Source organism: Pinus tabuliformis, chromosome 2_2 (assembly GCF_031772625.1).
Source record: "Pinus tabuliformis cultivar Carrire ecotype Pingquan chromosome 2_2, CPIR1, whole genome shotgun sequence".
In the NCBI taxonomy this organism is placed as follows: Eukaryota; Viridiplantae; Streptophyta; class Pinopsida; order Pinales; family Pinaceae; genus Pinus; species Pinus tabuliformis.
The window spans coordinates 348,937,850-348,955,249 of NC_142300.1; the positions used below are offsets into that span (position 1 = coordinate 348,937,850).

General features: G+C 43.4%; 1 protein-coding gene across 1 annotated transcript in view; it reads left to right on the top strand.

The window, feature by feature from the left end:
• MEE18 (maternal effect embryo arrest 18) overlaps positions 1–17,400 on the top strand; it is a 433,784-nt gene that overhangs the window by 193,796 nt on the left and 222,588 nt on the right. The window contains 1 exon segment of the mRNA XM_089404666.1: positions 12,501–12,657. Within this exon segment, the coding sequence (XP_089260792.1) occupies positions 12,501–12,657 (157 nt within the window).

The following is a 17,400-nucleotide window of genomic DNA, read 5'->3' on the forward strand; positions in this document are numbered from 1 at the left end:
GCTGTTTTGGCTAAAGTTGACTTTCTAGTTAGTGCTGAAGTTTGACTGCAGTTGACTACATAATTTGACATGGCTAATTTGACTTTGTATAGGGCTAGTCTATTTGGCTTTTGTACTCTCTCTCTGTTGAACTATTGAATAATAATAAGAAGATTTGATCAAAGGGTTTTCCCCACATTGGGGTTTTTCCTTGACATCCGCCAAATCTGGTGTCCTCTTTTCTTGGCTTGTCTTCTGCATTTGTTTTATGTTCTATCTGCATTTATTGTCAATGTGATGAATGGTTAATGTGATTGCTACTGGAATTAATTGGAAATTGTTATTGGGCTGCTAAAGGAACATTGATGTAAATTGTGCTAAGCATAGAACATACCATTGTTATCTAACATTAACAAATAATGACATAGATTCTCAATGATTTATCACTGATATTGTTGATTATGGAAGGGTAAACCATTTTAGAATATTAATATAGATGTTCTTGCCTTATCATACTATGTCTGAGAATGTACTTCAATCATGAATGCTGGGTTATGGGTTGTCTCTATTGGTTTTTGTGGAGTCTATACTTGCTGAGCTATAACATGGATAATAGGCTTCTATCCTGAAAGTATTTATGAGCATACAATTCTGGCAACACATATTTATCTAAACCAAAAAACCAAAAATTCACCTACAACAATATACTCACGATATGTTTGACAAAATCTCTGACTCAAGAAGCACATCAAAACTCAGAATTTTTTTTGTCATTCTGGGATATTTCCTACTAGGAATTTTACAACGAAATTTCAGAGATGACTTAGCATGGTAATATACATCGACCATAGACACTAAGATGGACCTATGGACCTAGGCTCAACCTTCAAGCCATCACCCTAGCTTTGGGGGTATGTGTGGGTGAAAAAATTCAGTGAATTATTCGCAGCTGAAAAACGAGAATAATTAGCTAAGTGAAAAAAACACTCTAGGGTGTACTCACTTGCTAATTAAGTCCCAAGTCTCCTAGGCTTGCTATAAAGCTTTATTCATCTATGATATTCCCACTTAGCAACATTGCTAAGGGGAAATATCAATTTTGCCAATTTTGGATAAATTCACACTCGCACTTAGGAAATGTGGGTTTAGAGGTCCCACATGCATTTTTGAGTCAAAGATAAGCCCAAACATTAAAGGAAGGAGGAGAAAAATTGAGTTGCTAGTGGTACGTATGGGCCACCCATAGAGAAATGCGATCCACAAGGAAACACACACTCATTGGAGGGAGATTGGTGGGGGAAAGTCGAAGTTGGGCCCACATGCGCATTTTGGAGGCTCTTTGATAAAAAGAGGAAGATGCAATCATTTTGGTCATGGATGGTTATTTGAGAATTGTTTTAGACTAGCACGCTTAAGCTGAAGCCAAGTCTGCAAGTGCTGTTGAGCACAAGAGGTTTCCGAGCGAAAATCTCAACCCTTGCTTCGGTGGACTTCGAGTGCCAACCCAAGGAGGGAGTCCTATCCTTTCTAGTTCGATCTAGGAGCAGCGAAGTGTGAGTTTGGGGAAGTTCCAGCAGCAACAACAATGCAGTCCTTGGAGGTGTCACACTTGAGGGTTGAGGAGAGAAGGGAGTTTGGGGTTGAAACTTGGGGAGGAGTTCGAGGAGGAGTTTTGTTGGTGATTGCAATTATTTTTAGGACTTTTAGCAGTAGGATTGTTATGTGGGTCGAATTACCCAACAACAGTGCCATTGAGTGAAATTGGGCCAAAATTCCAAACACAACAATCGACAAATTCCTTTGTGGGTTTTTGTGAGTGTTTGGTGGAGAGGCCAGGGTTAATTTCCCATAATTTTCTGAGCACCGAAGGAGGCCCTAGAACCTATTCTTCACAACCAACAACCTATTTTCTAGGCATTTCAGCGCAGAGCCAAAGGGAGATCAACTAGTATGCTTGGGGGACTTCACATCTAAGTTGCACTGAAACAGATACGGGAACGGATACAGATACGGGGTTTGAAACGGATACGACAAATTTTCAAAATATGAGGATACGATACGGCAAGGAAACGTCATGCATATATATATATATATATATTTCATATTACCATTCATCTTTTAGAATCTAGAATCTAGAATCTATATCTAAAAATGCATAGTCATCGTCATGAATTCAACATAAACAAATCATCATCATCAATTCAGCATAAAAATTGTCATCATCATTAGTGATTATTATAACATTCAACATATTATCATCATCATTAATAATGTAATCAGAAATGCAACAGCCTTTGTGCTTTCGGGTCCAACTCCTTCAAAGAACGTGTCATGCATGGCAGATGATATCTATCTTCCTTGCATGACAATTAAAAGGCCCATGGGATCTTTGGGATATTCCATCAAGACCTATCTGAACATTTCAATCTTCTCAATGTCAGCTTGGTCTTGTGACTATATGCAGGCACAAGATTGGCTAGAGAAGATTTGTTACATTGGAGGGATTTATGAAATCAAAAGCAAAATCAATGACAATTAACAAAACCTTAACCAAAATGAAAATTAAACGCTCAAATAAATCTCTTTACGAAGACATTCATCAAACCCCTTTATTTGCATTTTTGAACATCTATCTTTTTCTTAGTAAGAATTTTTGATAAATATATGGAGTGTTGTTGTTTCTAAAGATTTAGAAAAGATTTTATGAGACTCTGTTTATAGTGAGTTTATTTGCAAATCTGATTTCTTCATTTTTATTATTTATTTATGGCTATGCAAATTTTCAAGCTTTTTAACATTTTAAGGGTGGATTCTGATCACAATTTTCGTGGATCCATTTTACCGGAAACGGACCCAAAAAAATTTAAATCCCTTGGAAACGTATCTAATTCCAAATCTAAAGTTTCCGATTTTTTGAAACGGCACAAAAACGTTTTTACAGTGTTTCGGACAAGAATCGTATCTGTTTATGTATCGGAAACCTAAGTCACCAGGTTCGAGTTCGAGTTCGAGTTCGGCGCCCATGAAATTCGAATAAAGTTCGGCAACTAAAATTTTGTCGATAAAATTCGACATATAGAAATTCAAAAAAAAAAATGTATATTAAAGATAGATATGCATATGAGAAATTAATTTAATTAAATTATATAATTTAATTAATATACTTAATTAATATACCATATGCATATCTATATTTAATATACATTCTTAATTTAATTAATATACTTAGCGGTGGGTGGCTTCTATAATTTTTTTCAAGCGTCACATATTCTTGTTGTCTGTCATCGAAATTAAATATGCATGTTTGGTTGACTTAGGTTTAGTAGATTATTTTATATTAAACGTCACATATTCTTGTTCTCTGTCATCGAAACTAAATATCCATGTTTGGTTGACTTAAGTTTAGTAGATTATTTTATATTATAGCGTGTGATTGGTTTGAAGTGTTTATCCAAAGCTGTTAGAACTACAACCAAGAGGGCACAGTTGTTACATTGTGTTGAGAAGAAATTTCACAAAGCCTTTAGACATGTTATTATGGTAGGCATGGTTACAAGTTACAGCCTCAGGCACAGCTGACAGCACGCGGCAGTTTTCTTTGTTTCTGGAAAAACCCGAGCCCGTCAAGCCTTCAAGGTGTAGTCTGTAGACTGTAGTCTAGACTCTATGGCGTCTGCGGCGGCAATGAAACCCTAGCCCGAGCCCGTCAAGGTGTCCGTGGTCTCTGTCTTGTAGACTGTAGTCTGTAGTCTCTGTCGTGCGTCTGCGGCGGCAATGAAAACAACAACGAAACCAATGAACATTGAAACCTAAGCTAAAACAGCAGCACGCATACCCCCGGCCCGAAAAAAACGAATTTTAACGGATCTCAACGAATTTCATCGATTTTAATGTCGAATTTAATCGACAGAAATTCGAATTTGCCATGCAATTCGAATACGTCATTAAATACGACGAATTTTATCGAACAAATTCGAATGAGGATTAAATACGGCGAATTTCGAATTTTAAGGATTAAATACGGCGAATCCGGTGACTTAGTCGGAAACGGGGATCCGCGTTTCTGGGAAATTCTTCAGGAGTTTCCGGTAACTTAGCTTCACATTCGTCACTTGGGCTTAGCTAGCTTGCGTTGGGCAAGCCCAGGTGCATACATTCCAAACACCCATTGTAACCTCATGTTTTATCAATAAAATGGCTCAGCAACGCAGTTTTTGGCTCTATTTCGGGTTCTGATATTTGGGCAAATTTTCTGTGTTTTGTCTATGCATGCTTTGTTTATTACTGTACATTTTCCTTAGGGATATTACAGTGGTATCAAAGCTAATAGTCTTGGCTTAGCCTGTGGGGAAGAGAAGATGCCCATGGGGGACTACTTTGTAGAATATCAGTCATATGGGGCTAACTTTAGAGAGGCCATAACCTTCAGGGACTTTTCTCAGCTGAAAGATAATAACAGGGGAAAGGGACAAGGTGGAGGAAGCTACACCCATGGCATTGATTTACAATGCACCATGGGGAGATTGTTCCTCCCAACTTTTGATGGGTCATCCAAGAGCTCAGCGAAAGCATGGGTTGAGAAGCTGGATGTCTATTTCCAGCTTAATCAGATGATGGAAGGAGAGGCAATTAAAATTGCCACTTTGCATTTAGAGGAGAAGCCCATGACTGGTGGTTCCATGGGCTAACCACGATGGGGCATGCCAGAGTGGCAACCTATGAGGAGTTCACTAGGAGGGTGTTGGAGCATTTCGAGAGGAGAGACCCAGAGGAGCATTTTGGGGAGTTGACAAGGCTCAAACAGACGGGAAGTGCTGAGGCCTACATTTCAGAGTTTCTGAGGTTGTCAGTGATGGTGCTTGATCTATCAGAGGCCAGGAGGGTCTTCATGTTTGTAGAGGGGCTAGCAGAGCCATTGAAGGGATTGGTGAGGTCCAATAGGGCCACTACCTTGCAGGACGCAGTGGAGAGGGCCCGAGATTTGCAAGATGCCCTACCCAGGGCCAGGGATTCCAACAGAGGGGAAGAGACATGAGGGCTCCACCACCGAGAGACAACCAGGGGCGAGGGCAGATGGATGAGGAGACTAGGAGGGACCTCCAAAGGAGGACATTATGTTTCACCTGTCAGGAGCCATGGGCACCAGAGCGTAGATGCACAACAAGCAAGGCCCATTACATTGAGGTCTTTTCTGACAGTGACATGGACGACGATGTAGAGCTGGAAGTGGGTGGAGATGACAACATAGCACATGTGGAGAGGGAACCACCACCACCACCACCACCAGGGGAGCTCCTTTCACACCAACAGGAGGGGTCCTTGCATCTTTGCGAGGGGTACCCAAGTTTTTGACCTTGAGGATTAGGGGCATGATGTAGGGGCAACATGTTTAAGTTTTGGTGGACAGTGGGGCTACCCAAAACTTCATTGATGCACAGATGGTTCAAAGGAGGGGCATCACAACCGAGGAGTTTGAGGGATTTTCGGTTCTTGTGCCGGGAGATAGAACCATGCAACGCACTCGCAATGTTCCCACTTTGACAGTCACCATGGGGAACTATTCAGTGACATAGCACTTTTTTGTGGTGGATGTGCCAGACACCAACGTGTTGATGGGTGTCCAGTGGCTCTATTCACTTGGCCGAGTCACTACAGATTGGAGGAGGTTGTAGATGGAATTCATAGAGCCGGATGGTAAACTGGTTTTGTTGAGGGGTATGCACTCTTACCCTCCACAAACTATTTCAGCCCATAGGATGGAGGCTGATCTGAGGCATGGTGATATTGAGTGGGCCGTGGAGTTGAGGATTTTTGAGGCTAGGGGTTAGCCCAAGCCACCATACCTAGACATACAGGCTATTTTGGTAGGTACCCGATGGTGTTTGGGGATATACTGCTCAGGCAACCACCTGATCGAGGTTTTGAGCATGCTATTGAGTTGGAGCGGGGGGTACAAGCCATGAACACTACACCTTATAGACATCCAAAGGCATAGAGGGATGAGAGTGAGAGGGCCAACTATGAGTTGTTGGCACTTTGGCACATTAGGTTGAGTTCTAGTTGTTTTGCTAAATCAGTGGTCCTGGTGAAGAAGAAGGATGAGTCCTTACACACATGCATAGATTATTGATCCCTCGACAAGAAGACCATGAAGAATCGTTACCCCATCCCATGCATAGATAAGCTGATGGACGAGTTGAGGGGGGCTAAGGTCTTCTCCAAAATTGACCTGCGTTCGGGGTACCACCAGATTAAGGTGAGGGACCAGGACGTCCCTAAGACAAATTTCAGGTGCCACTATGGGCTCTTCGAGTTCTTGGTTATGCCCTTCGGGCTAACCAACGCACCAGCAACCTTCTAATCTTGCATGAACCACATGTTTCGTGAGCAGTTGTAGAAGTTTGTGTTGATGTTCTTCGATGATATATTGATCTACAGTCGGACTTGGGAGGAACACTTGCAGCATTTAGGGACAGTGTTGGGTATTCTAGAGGAGTAGTAGATTTACGCTAAGCTGTCGAAGTGTGAGTTCGGTTTGACGAAGATGCTCTATCTAGGGCACATTATTGGAGAGGACGGTGTGAGAGTCCATGAGGAGAAGATTAGGGCCATTCGGGATTGGCTAGAGCCCCGGAATGTGACGAAGTTGAGGGGTTTTGTGGGCATTTGTACCTACTATCGAAAGTTCGTGAAGGGCTTCTCACAGTTAGTTGCTCCCCTCACTGATTTGATGAAGAAGGGGGTGTTTGAGTGGACAGATGGGGGCGTAGGAGGTTTTTGACCACCTCAAACAGGTCATGAACGTGTTGGCACTCCCCAATTTTGCAGAACCCTTTGTGCTTGAGTGTGATGCATCAGGGGAGGGTGTAGGAGTAGTTTTCATGCAAGGGGGACATTCGATAGCTTTCGAGCGCTGGAAGCTACTGCCCCACAAGAGATTGTACTCCATTTACAATAAGGAGATGCTAGCCATCATGCATGCACTAGCCAAGTTTAGGCACTACTTGGTGGGAAACAGGTTCTGGGTCAAAATAGATCACAACAATCTCAGATTCTTCTTGGAACAGAAGCAATATCAGGAGAGGCAACAAAAGTGGGTGAGTAAGCTCTAGGCATACGACTTTGACATTGAGTATGTCAAAGGGAAGCACAACGTGGTCGCTAATGTGTTGTCCAGGAGGCCAACTACCCTTTCGTTGATGAGTATTGCATCGGATTGGCGGCCATAGTCACCGATGGAGTATTCTAAGGACTGTTTTGCATGTGAGGTCCTTGATGGTGCAGTGGTGGATGACCGGTACAGGGTGATGAACGAGGTGATTTACTTCTGGAACAGGATTTATTTGGTACCCAGCTTCCAGTTGAGGGATAAGATAATGTAGGCAACCCATGACTCATCATCATTAGGGCATTAGGGGTTTACCAAGACATATAGGACCATCAGGGAGGGCTTTGCATGGAAGGGCCTTAAGGATGATGTTCTGAGACATGTTCGGGAGTGTGACACATGCCAAAGGAACAAGGGTGAGTAGACACACCCTACTGGGTTACTACAGCCCCTTCCTATTCCTGAGGGGAAGTGGGAGAGCATGTTGATGGATTTTATCACTGGGTTGCCCACAATGCAGGGCAAGGACTGCATATACGTGGTGGTAGACTGATTGACAAAGTTTGCACACTTTTTGGACTTCTTAGCACAGTCCTCGGCTTCACAGGTGGCTGAATTGTTTTTCAGGGAGGTATTTCGACTTCATGGTCTCCCGAAGACCATTGTCAGTTATCGGGATAACAGGTTCACGGGAGGGTTTTGGCAGGGGCTGTTTCGACTAGTGCGCATAAAGCTCACTCCAAACACCAGTTATCACCCCCATACGGATGGGCAGACGGAGATAGTGAACAAATGGCTGGAGGGTTACCTGTGTAACTACGTGACGGGGCAACAACGTGCATGGATACGGTGGCTACACTTGGGCGAGTATTGCTATAACACCACGTACCACATGTCAATAGGTATGTCCCCATTCAGGGCCCTGTATGGTTACGATGCATTATCTTTTTTTGATGTGATGTTTGGAGACAACAAGGCCCCTAGGGCCAAGGAATGGATACCGGAGAGCCAAGATATCTTGTGGGATCTTAAATATAACTTGTAGACTGCACAAAACCAACAGAAGCTCTATGCAGATAGGGGCTGAGTAGAGAGGTAGTTTGAGGTTGTGGACTTAGTCTTCTTGAGGCTCCAGCCGTACAGGCAATCATCACTCAAGTAGAAGGGGGCTGAGAAGCTCAAGCCTCGCTTCTATGGGTTGTACCGAGTCACTAGGAGAGTTGGGGAGGTAGCATATGAGCTGGAGCTACCCCCGGGGAGCCGAGTACACAACGTTTTTCATGTGTCTTTCCTGAAAAATCCATTGGGGCAGCAAGTGATAGCAACTATAGAGCTACCGCCCATGGATGATGAGGGGCAGTTAGTTTTGGAGCCGGAGGCTATTTAGGACACCCATGAGAGGTGCTTGTGGAGCAGGGTTATCAAGGAATTTTTGATCAGATGGAAGAACCTATCGGATGAGGATGCCACCTGGGAGGGAGAGCAGATACTTCAACATCCTTCATTGCAGTTGCTTGAGGATAGGCAACGTTTCGGTGGGGAGGACTATTATATTCCCACTTAGCAACATTGCTAAGGGGAATTATCAATTTTGCCCAATTTTGGATAAATTCACACTTGCACTTAGGAAATGTGGGTTTAGAGGCCCCACATGCATTTTTGATTCAATGATAAGCCCAAACATTAGAGGGAGGGGAAAAATCGAGTTGGTAGTGGTATGTTGGGGCCACCCATAGAGAAATGTGACTTAGAAGGAAACACACACTCATTGGAGGGAGATTGGTGGGGGAAAGTCGAAGTTGGGCCGATGTGGGCCTTTTGGAGGCTCTTTGACAAAAAGAGGAAGAGGCACTCATTTTGGTCATGGATGATTATTTGATCATTGTTTTAGACTAGCACGCTTGAGATGAAGCCATGTCTGCAAGTGTTATTGAGCACAAGAGGTTTCCGAGTGGAAATCTCAACCCTTGCTTCGGTGAACTTCGAGTGCTAGCCCAAGGAGGGAGTCCTATCCTTTCCAGTTTGATCAAGGAGCAGTGAAGTGTGAGTTTGGGATAGTACCAGCAACAGTAGCAGTGCAGACAATGCGTAGTCCTTGGAGGTGTCACACTTGGGGGTTGAGGAGAGAAGGGAGTTTGGGGCTGAAACTTGGGGAGGAGTCTGTTGATTTTTGGTAGCATCAAATGTGCTCTAAGCCTCAAAATTTGCAGGGAGGCTTGGACACATGTATTCCACAATACCCAGAAATCGTTTTGGGAAATTCCACCTGGAGACAGTTTTATTAAAATAATTAATTATTTTTAATGGGTGCCTAAGTCTAATTTTAGGAGATTAAAATAATTAAGGGATATTAATCAAACTGTGGGTGAAACTTCTAGAAGAAGACGAGGATCAAGCCCAAATGATCTGAGCCATTGATTAGAATCTAATCTGGGCATTTGGTTCTCAACTGAGGGATTAGAAGAGGAGGGTTGATGGGCATTTGGAAAACACATCGGAGAGAGATCAAGAAATCGAATTTGTCAGAGAGGGCAGTGCAGTAGTTGCTAGAGAATCGATTGCGGAGATTTCTTGTAGTGGGGTAGGGATAGTTCTGGTTGGAGAATTTCTTGATCCTGGAATACATCGCAGAGGAGGCAGAGAGAGATCCAAAAGAGGCAATGCGGAGGTTACGCTGGGCACCATAGGTTGACGCAGAGCCTGAGAGGAGATCCTTATTTTGCTGGAGAGGTCAAGTTCTGAAGCGAGAAGTCGGGGTGCGAGACCAAGAGGGCAGAAATCGAAGTCTTAGAGGCAAATTGATCAACAGAAGGAGTGACGCAATTCCTAGAAGTTGTGACGTAGGGCCTATGCAGTGACTGTGCAGAGGCAGCAAGGGACTAGCCATTCTGTGGCTGGATCAGTCAAGATCACCAGTGATAGTGTGAGGTATATCTCACTCACCTCTCTGTTAGTCATATTCTCTGTATTGGATAGCCAGCAAGGCATCCAAAGATTGTATTAAGAAAACTATTGCTTAATAATACAAACCCTCAGTTGCTGCACCAATTTTCTCGCGTAGGGTTTTTCCGGGGACATTTGTCCAAAAATAACAATGTAATGTGTTGTGTATTTCTTTCTTGCTCAATTTCTTGTTTTTGCATATAATTTTAATTGGTGAAGACTCCAGTGTATTAGTTTCGGTATTTGCTGTAGGAAGCAATAAATAATTTGTTTAGTAATTAACAAATAGAAGGAACTTAATTAGTTGTTGCAGTAAGAATTCGGGTCACCAAATTTTCATAGAGTCCGGGGAGGAGTTTTGTTGGTGATTGCAGTTATTTTGGGGCTTTTAGTAGCAAGATTGTCAAGTGGGTCGAATTACCCAGCAATAGTGCCATTGAGGGAAATTGGGCCGAAATTCCAAAGTCAGCAATCAACAAATTCCTTCGTGGGTTTTTGTGGGTATTTGGTGGAGAGCCCAGGGTTAATTTCCTTGAATTTTATGGGCACTAGAGGGGGCCCTAGCAGCTATTGTTCGCAGCCAACAGCTCATTTTCTGGGCATTTCAGTGCAGAGCCAAAGGGAGATCAACTAGTACGCTTGGGGGACTTCACATTCATCACTTGGGCTTAGCTAGCTTGCCTTGGGCAAGCCCAGGTGCATACTTGCCAAGCACCCATTGCAACCTCATGTTTTATCAATAAAATGGTTCAGCAGCGCAGTTTTTGGCTCTATTTTGTGTTCTAATATTTGGTCAAATTTTCTGTGTGTTTTGTCTATCCATGCTTTGTTTATTACTGTAAATTTTCCTTGGGGATATTACATGCTAGCGACATTTTTACAACTCCCCATAATGTTGCGGACTTTGAGGACAAAAGAAGAAAGAGGAGAGAGAAAGGGGCTGGAATACCTTGCTGACATCTGAACTTGTGATTTTTTTTATGTACATTCTATGTCATCGGCTATGGAGTCTTCATATCTGCTAAGTGGAACTCAGCAGTCAACACCCCTAAATGTATATAGTTGAACCCTTAAATCACCTAAGGTTTCCGCTCGAGGTTGGTAACACACCAACCCAAAGTGAGAGGGATTGAGTGAGGTGACGTTGGCTCTTTTCTCAAAATTATCTGGACACCTTTGGGTTCTTACAACAAAGGTAGTTCAAATACTGATGAAGGGTACAACCCCCACTGGTGATTGCTAGAGGTTCATTCACTTGCATCTTCAATACATTGCTAGAAGGCACAACTGGCTTAGGGTCCTTCGATATGGCAGGGGATAGAGTTGACAAGTATTTTTTGTGGATAGCAGGGGTCAGAGACATGTTGGAGACCTGTTCATGTCACTCTCTAACTTCCATTATAGCTAGATGGTGGCCACTCTGATGAGATTGTGTAGAGGTAGCTCGAGAGGTCCAAGGTGGTCCCCATCATGTAAAGGGGATTTGCCCCAAAATTCCAATAGCTATTTTAGGTTGTCCATCTCAATTCCGACTTGGGGGTTTGCATTATGATCTTCAAGGATAGATTGGCATGTGTCAATGCATCATCATATTGGGAGTAGGTGCGAAAAGGTTCTCACTTATTAAAAATAACATCATTGTTCTTCTTTCAGATAAAGTATAGCAGCTCCATTTTCACAAGCATCCATGCTACATTGAATTCTATAGCTCACGATAATGTATACTGAGGAGAGCTACTTTCCACGTAAGGAACACAAGTCTTCACCAACAATTTCCTGCCTTTTTTAAAATTTTAAATTCATAGTGCAGGGCATCAAGACCAGGGGATTTGCTGTTTTTCATTGAGTTCAGGACAGCAAGAAGTTCATCTTTAGTAATCTCACCATTCAATTTATCTCTTTCTGTGAGGGGACACTACTGGGAATAACTATATAACATCAACTACTCTTTCAGTTGAAGCGTAAGAAGAAAAATAAAAAAACTGTTTTGAAAGTGGAGCCCAAACCTATTTTTTTGTCTGAGACAAATCTTCCTCCAAATAACCATCAGGTTTCGAATCACCCATTTGGAAACTCAGATACTGCTGGCAGATTCGTTGTGCATTATGGAACATGGAATATTACTGGTTGTTTGGCCTATGTGCAGTCTTGGCAACGTGATTTAATCTGAATGACACAAACCAGGCTAACTACACTTTATGGATTTCATTTCTCCGCCTTGTGTAAGTGGTTCATTTGTTTCTACAACTAATGACTTTATCATTTTCTGTAGTGTTGTAAAATGTTTTGGGCATTATCCTAGCCCAACATATTTCATGGAGATATCATTTTTTTCGCAAAATTGAAGATTTTGATATGGATATGTTCGAGTTTTTAACTGGGTGAACTCATTGTTTGTTTCTCCCACTTTATGGGCTTGATGGAATAGGATGATGTATTGCAACATTATTAAATCTCATGTTTTTTGCAGCATTGGGAATTTCTTCTTTGCTGGAGCTCGGATATTCTTTCAGTCCTTGGATGCAGCAGTATTTTTGTTTTCACGAGTTTCACATATTCCCACAGATAGCCTTGTACTTCCTGTGATATGCAGTAATGATCGGCTCACTTTGGGTTGTGAACTGTGGGTAAGTTGGAATCCTTGAGCTTCAAATTAGTATTTACATTGTTTTGTTTATACATATGTCATTATTCTACCTCTAGTCACTTTTGTAGACTGATCAATAGTTTCAAATTTCTTGTCTGATTGTAGATTTCTGTAGAACCCATACTTGCAAGAAGTTGCAAATAAAATTCTAGCTCAATTCTGGAAGTCTTGGAAGACTGAGTAATGACAATGTGCATATTTTTCTTTGCTTCAAAGTCCTAATTACCATCTGATATTTTCTAAATGAGTTTTGTATATAAGAAAATTTTAACTAAAACAATGGTTTTAGAAAATATGCTACCTGAAATATCAAGTACTTTGGAGACATGTACATGGCATATTCCACGTTGGATTTTTATGTTTTCTGTTATTGGGCTTTATTCTATTATATTCCCAGATTCTTTGCTTTCCTTTTTATCCTTGCTTTGGTTTTCTTGAAAAGCATAGAAAGCTTTATAATTTTCTCTTTTCCTTTAAGGGCACATCTGAGTCTTCCTGCTCTATGAAGTAGTGCTATTTTGCCTTTTGTGTTTAGGTATTACTTGTTTATCATATGCCACTTAAGTAGTTTTTGAGCCGAGTTACAAATAGGATATGGATAAGAATATGGATTTCAGTTTTAGAATTCTTTTGGAAATGATACATCTGGATATGGCATAATTACAGTGTGAGTGGGCCTAATGGTTAAGAGCATGTGTTTGCTCTTAACAGGTGACAGGTTCAAATCCAGAGAGGGTAGAGAATGTACATCTCTGTAGACTTAGTAGTCGAATTGCTGCATGAAGGAGGGCCCTTTGTCCCACAAACAGTGGGGGTCTTATAGACCAATTTGGTATCTGGCTTGGATATGACCTTAAAATTAAATTATCACACACACACACACACACACACACACATGTTAAATTTCCTCGAAACCTAGTGTTGAAGTTTCTAAGTTTACTTAGTTTAGAAACCCTTCATGCACTTTTTCTGATTTATTCCTACCTACTTGTTAATTTTTTTTAACATGTTATTTACAAAGTAAACATTGAAAATAAACACCAGTGCATGCTCAACATATTACAGATCAACAACTAAAAGAAACAAGAACAAACAGATCACATGACACCATTATTTTTGGACCAATGTCCCCAGAAAAACCCAATGCGGGAAAACCGGTGCAGCTATCTGAGAGTTTTCTTATTAAGCAATATTAGAGTACAATCTGGGTGCTGAAACTAGCCTACCCAATAGAGAATTTCCTCAGCAGCTATACCTCACAGTTTGAGAGAAATTCCCTGGTTGAAACCCCGGAAAACCCTTCCGGCAGTTCCTCAGCATAAAACTGCTTTGCAACCCCAGTGTTTGCCCAATCTGGACTGCGTCAGCCTCTCCTAGCCCAGCGTTGGCCCTGCGTCAGCCCTAGGAGGCCCTGCGTCAGCTCTGGGAGCCTCTGCGTCAGCTACGCTGGCCCCTCTGGTGCTCTGCGCAGCACTTGGCTGCCTCTACGTGGCCCTGCGTGAGCCCTTGTTGGCTTTGCATCACCCTCCTTGGCTGCTGCACTGCTCTCCCGACACAATCTCTGCCTTCTCTATTTCTCTGTACTCAATGCCCCTCAGTTGCTCTCCCGATCACTGATTCTATCTCTCTTAGCAGACCCCGCTCTAAAGAATAGAATGATTGATCATCTGGTGTGCTCTCCAAGTGACCTTTAAGCCTCCTCTTATGCTTTTCTCGTTGACATATCAACGGCTGAGATTAAGTCCCTAATCAACGGCTAAGATTAGATTTGGCTTGATCCATGTCTTTTGGACCACTCTAACACAGATTCATATTAATACACATTAATATTTTATTTTCTCTAAGTGTAGACTTAGGGACTCCATTAAAAATATTAATTATTTTAATATCTCCTAAACTGTTTAGAATCTGCCCAAACCCTTTCTGGGTATTGGAGATCTCATGTGCCCCAACCTCTCCACCAAATTTCGTGGCTAGAGCACATCCGATGCTACCCCAAATCAACACTCCCTCTTAGCGAGGATTGTGCTCTAGCAATACTCCTCACTGAGTATTACTCTGATCATCCGACATCGGTACCTGTGCCGATGTTAGGCCTTCCTGCCCAACATCCTCTGCATCGCTGCCTCCTGTACTACTGCCCACGGTTCTGCCATGCCACTGCTGCATCTGTACGACAACTCCCTCTGCATTCGTGCTGTTGCTGGTCCTTTCTCCCAGCATTGCATCCGCACTGCACCTCCTCTCATCATGCTGCATCGTGCTGCCCACTGCTGCACTATAACTCAGTTACTGAGAAGTAAGTAACTGATCCTTCAATTGACCTCCCTGTTGGGCTAGAAACACCCATTGATGCTAAAGCTCCCTCTGCCGCTGACAAGTGCTCCCTCTCTCTGACCTCTGCGCTGCTGCAACAACTCCTTGTATCTCGCATTGTTGCACACCTCTCTGTGCTATCCTGCATTAGTGCAACACTCTTGTGCCTCTCGCACTCCTGCAGCCTGCTAGCTCTGTGCTGTCTCAGGACTACTGCACTGTAGCTCTCTCTGCCGCTCCATCTGCATCCGTCTCTACCCGCCCAGCCAGTCCTGCTACTCCTCGACAGGGCTCCCATAGCAAGGTCTAATCCAAGAGGCTGGGTACCTCGAGGATCCTGTCCCTCATCGCTTGTAGTCCACCTAACTACAGCTCGATGTCTCCCCACTTCCGCTCAAGTGGTGCGTGTGCACTCATGGCACAATCATTGTCTGTTAAAACTTCCTTCTCTGCTCATGTTGGCATTGCCTTAGTCTCGGAAGACTCTCACTTACTCTTTTTCCTTGGGCACTGGGTCGCATAATGACCCATCTCCCCATAGTGGAAGCATTTGATCTTGGAGAGATCTTTCTGCTTCCGCTTCTCCTGCTTTCCCTCAGATGCTAGGGCCACATCGTCCTCCTCCTGTTGAACTTTGATCCCTTTGTTGTTGCTACCTGTCTTCGACTGCCATTTGATCTCTTCCTGGCAAAGAGCTGCCCACATCTCGTCCCAAGGTAGGAGAGTCCCTCTGCTCAGGATACTCTGGACAAACACTTTCCAATCTTTTGAGACAACATTCAAGGCTGTCCTCACCATAAGCTCCTGATCCGGTGTAGCTCCTATAACAGTCAACTGGTCTCGAATCTCATTCATTCCTCCGAGGAAGGTGTCAATCGATTGACCCTTCTTCATCTAATACGACCTCATCTGGTTCTTGAGCAACATTCTTCTCTACACAGAAGTATGCTGGTATAGGTTCTTGAGAGCCTCCCACATCTTAACTGTCGTTTCCTTCTCGGCTATATGTGGTACCACATGATCCTTGACCCCATCGAGGATAATGCACTTGGCCCTCGCCATCGCCTCTTCGTACCTGTCATTTTCATTGGGGTCGACTGGGACATCTATTACCTTTAAGGCGAAGTTCTTGACACGATTCCCATCAAGCACTGATAAGATTCTGGACTTCCAGACTATCAAGTTCGATGCTCCGTCCAGTCTATCCCGGTCTCTTACCCCGTGTAGTGCCATGATGCTGCTCTACTTCCCTCCTGGAAGTTCTCTGTTCGACTCCTCTGAGTCTCTACTGCTTGTTTGGAAGTTCTCTTCTAGACTCCCTCTGAGTCTTGATTTCGCTCCTAGAAATCCTTCTGCCGCTTATCGAGATGCCCCCTACTCTGATCGTCTTGTGCAACTGCACTGCTGATCTGGGTTCCTCGACTAGAAACCCTTGGCAACAACTCCTCTGGCCTTGCTCTGTCAGGTACTGTTCTGACTACAGTACCTCACCAGCTCCTCTCTGCAATATTCCTGCAGCCTTCTAGACCCCAACAACTGCCTCTCTGTGAATTGTGTCAGCCTCTCTCTGCCTCACGCTAGCTCTGCGTCACCCCAGATGGGTCTGCGTCAGCCCTGGGATGCCCTGCGTTAGCCCTTTGGCCCTCTGCGTCAGCAACGCTGGCCTCTCTGAGGCTCTGCGCAGTTCTCGACTTCTTCTACGTGGCTCTGGCTGGCTCTGCGTCACACTTCCTTGGCTTCTGTGTTGCTAGAAACAACTTTTGTCACCTCGGAATAATTGTTTTCTGCTGCTATTGCTCCGCTCGGCTGATGTCTTTTAGTCCTCTTGTGATTTGCAATCACGCTCTGATACCATGTTGAAGTTTCTAAGTTTACTTAGTTTAGAAACCCTTCATGCACCTTTTTTGATTTATTCCTACCTACTTGTTATTTTTCTTTAACAAGTTATTTACAAAGTAAATACTGAAAATAAACACCAGTGCATGCTCAACATATTACGGATCAACAACTAAAAGAAACAATAACAAACACACCACATGACACCATTACTTTTGGACCAATGTCCCCGAAAAAACCCAATGCGGGAAAACTGGTGCAGCTATCTGAGGGTTTTCTTATTAAGCAATATCAAAGTACAATCTGGGTGCCGAAACTGGCCTACCCAACAGAGAATTTCCTCAGCAGCTATACCTCACAGTTTGAGAGAAATCTCCTCGCTGAAACCCCGAAAAACCCTTCTGGCAATGCCTTAGCACAAAACTGCTCTACAACTCCAGTGTCTGCCCAATCTGGACTGCGTTAGCCTCTCCTAACCCAGTGCTGGCCCTGCGTCAGCCCCACGAGGCCTTGCGTCAGCTCTGGGAGCCTCTGTGTCAGCTACGCTGGCCCCTCTGGTGCTTTGCGCAAC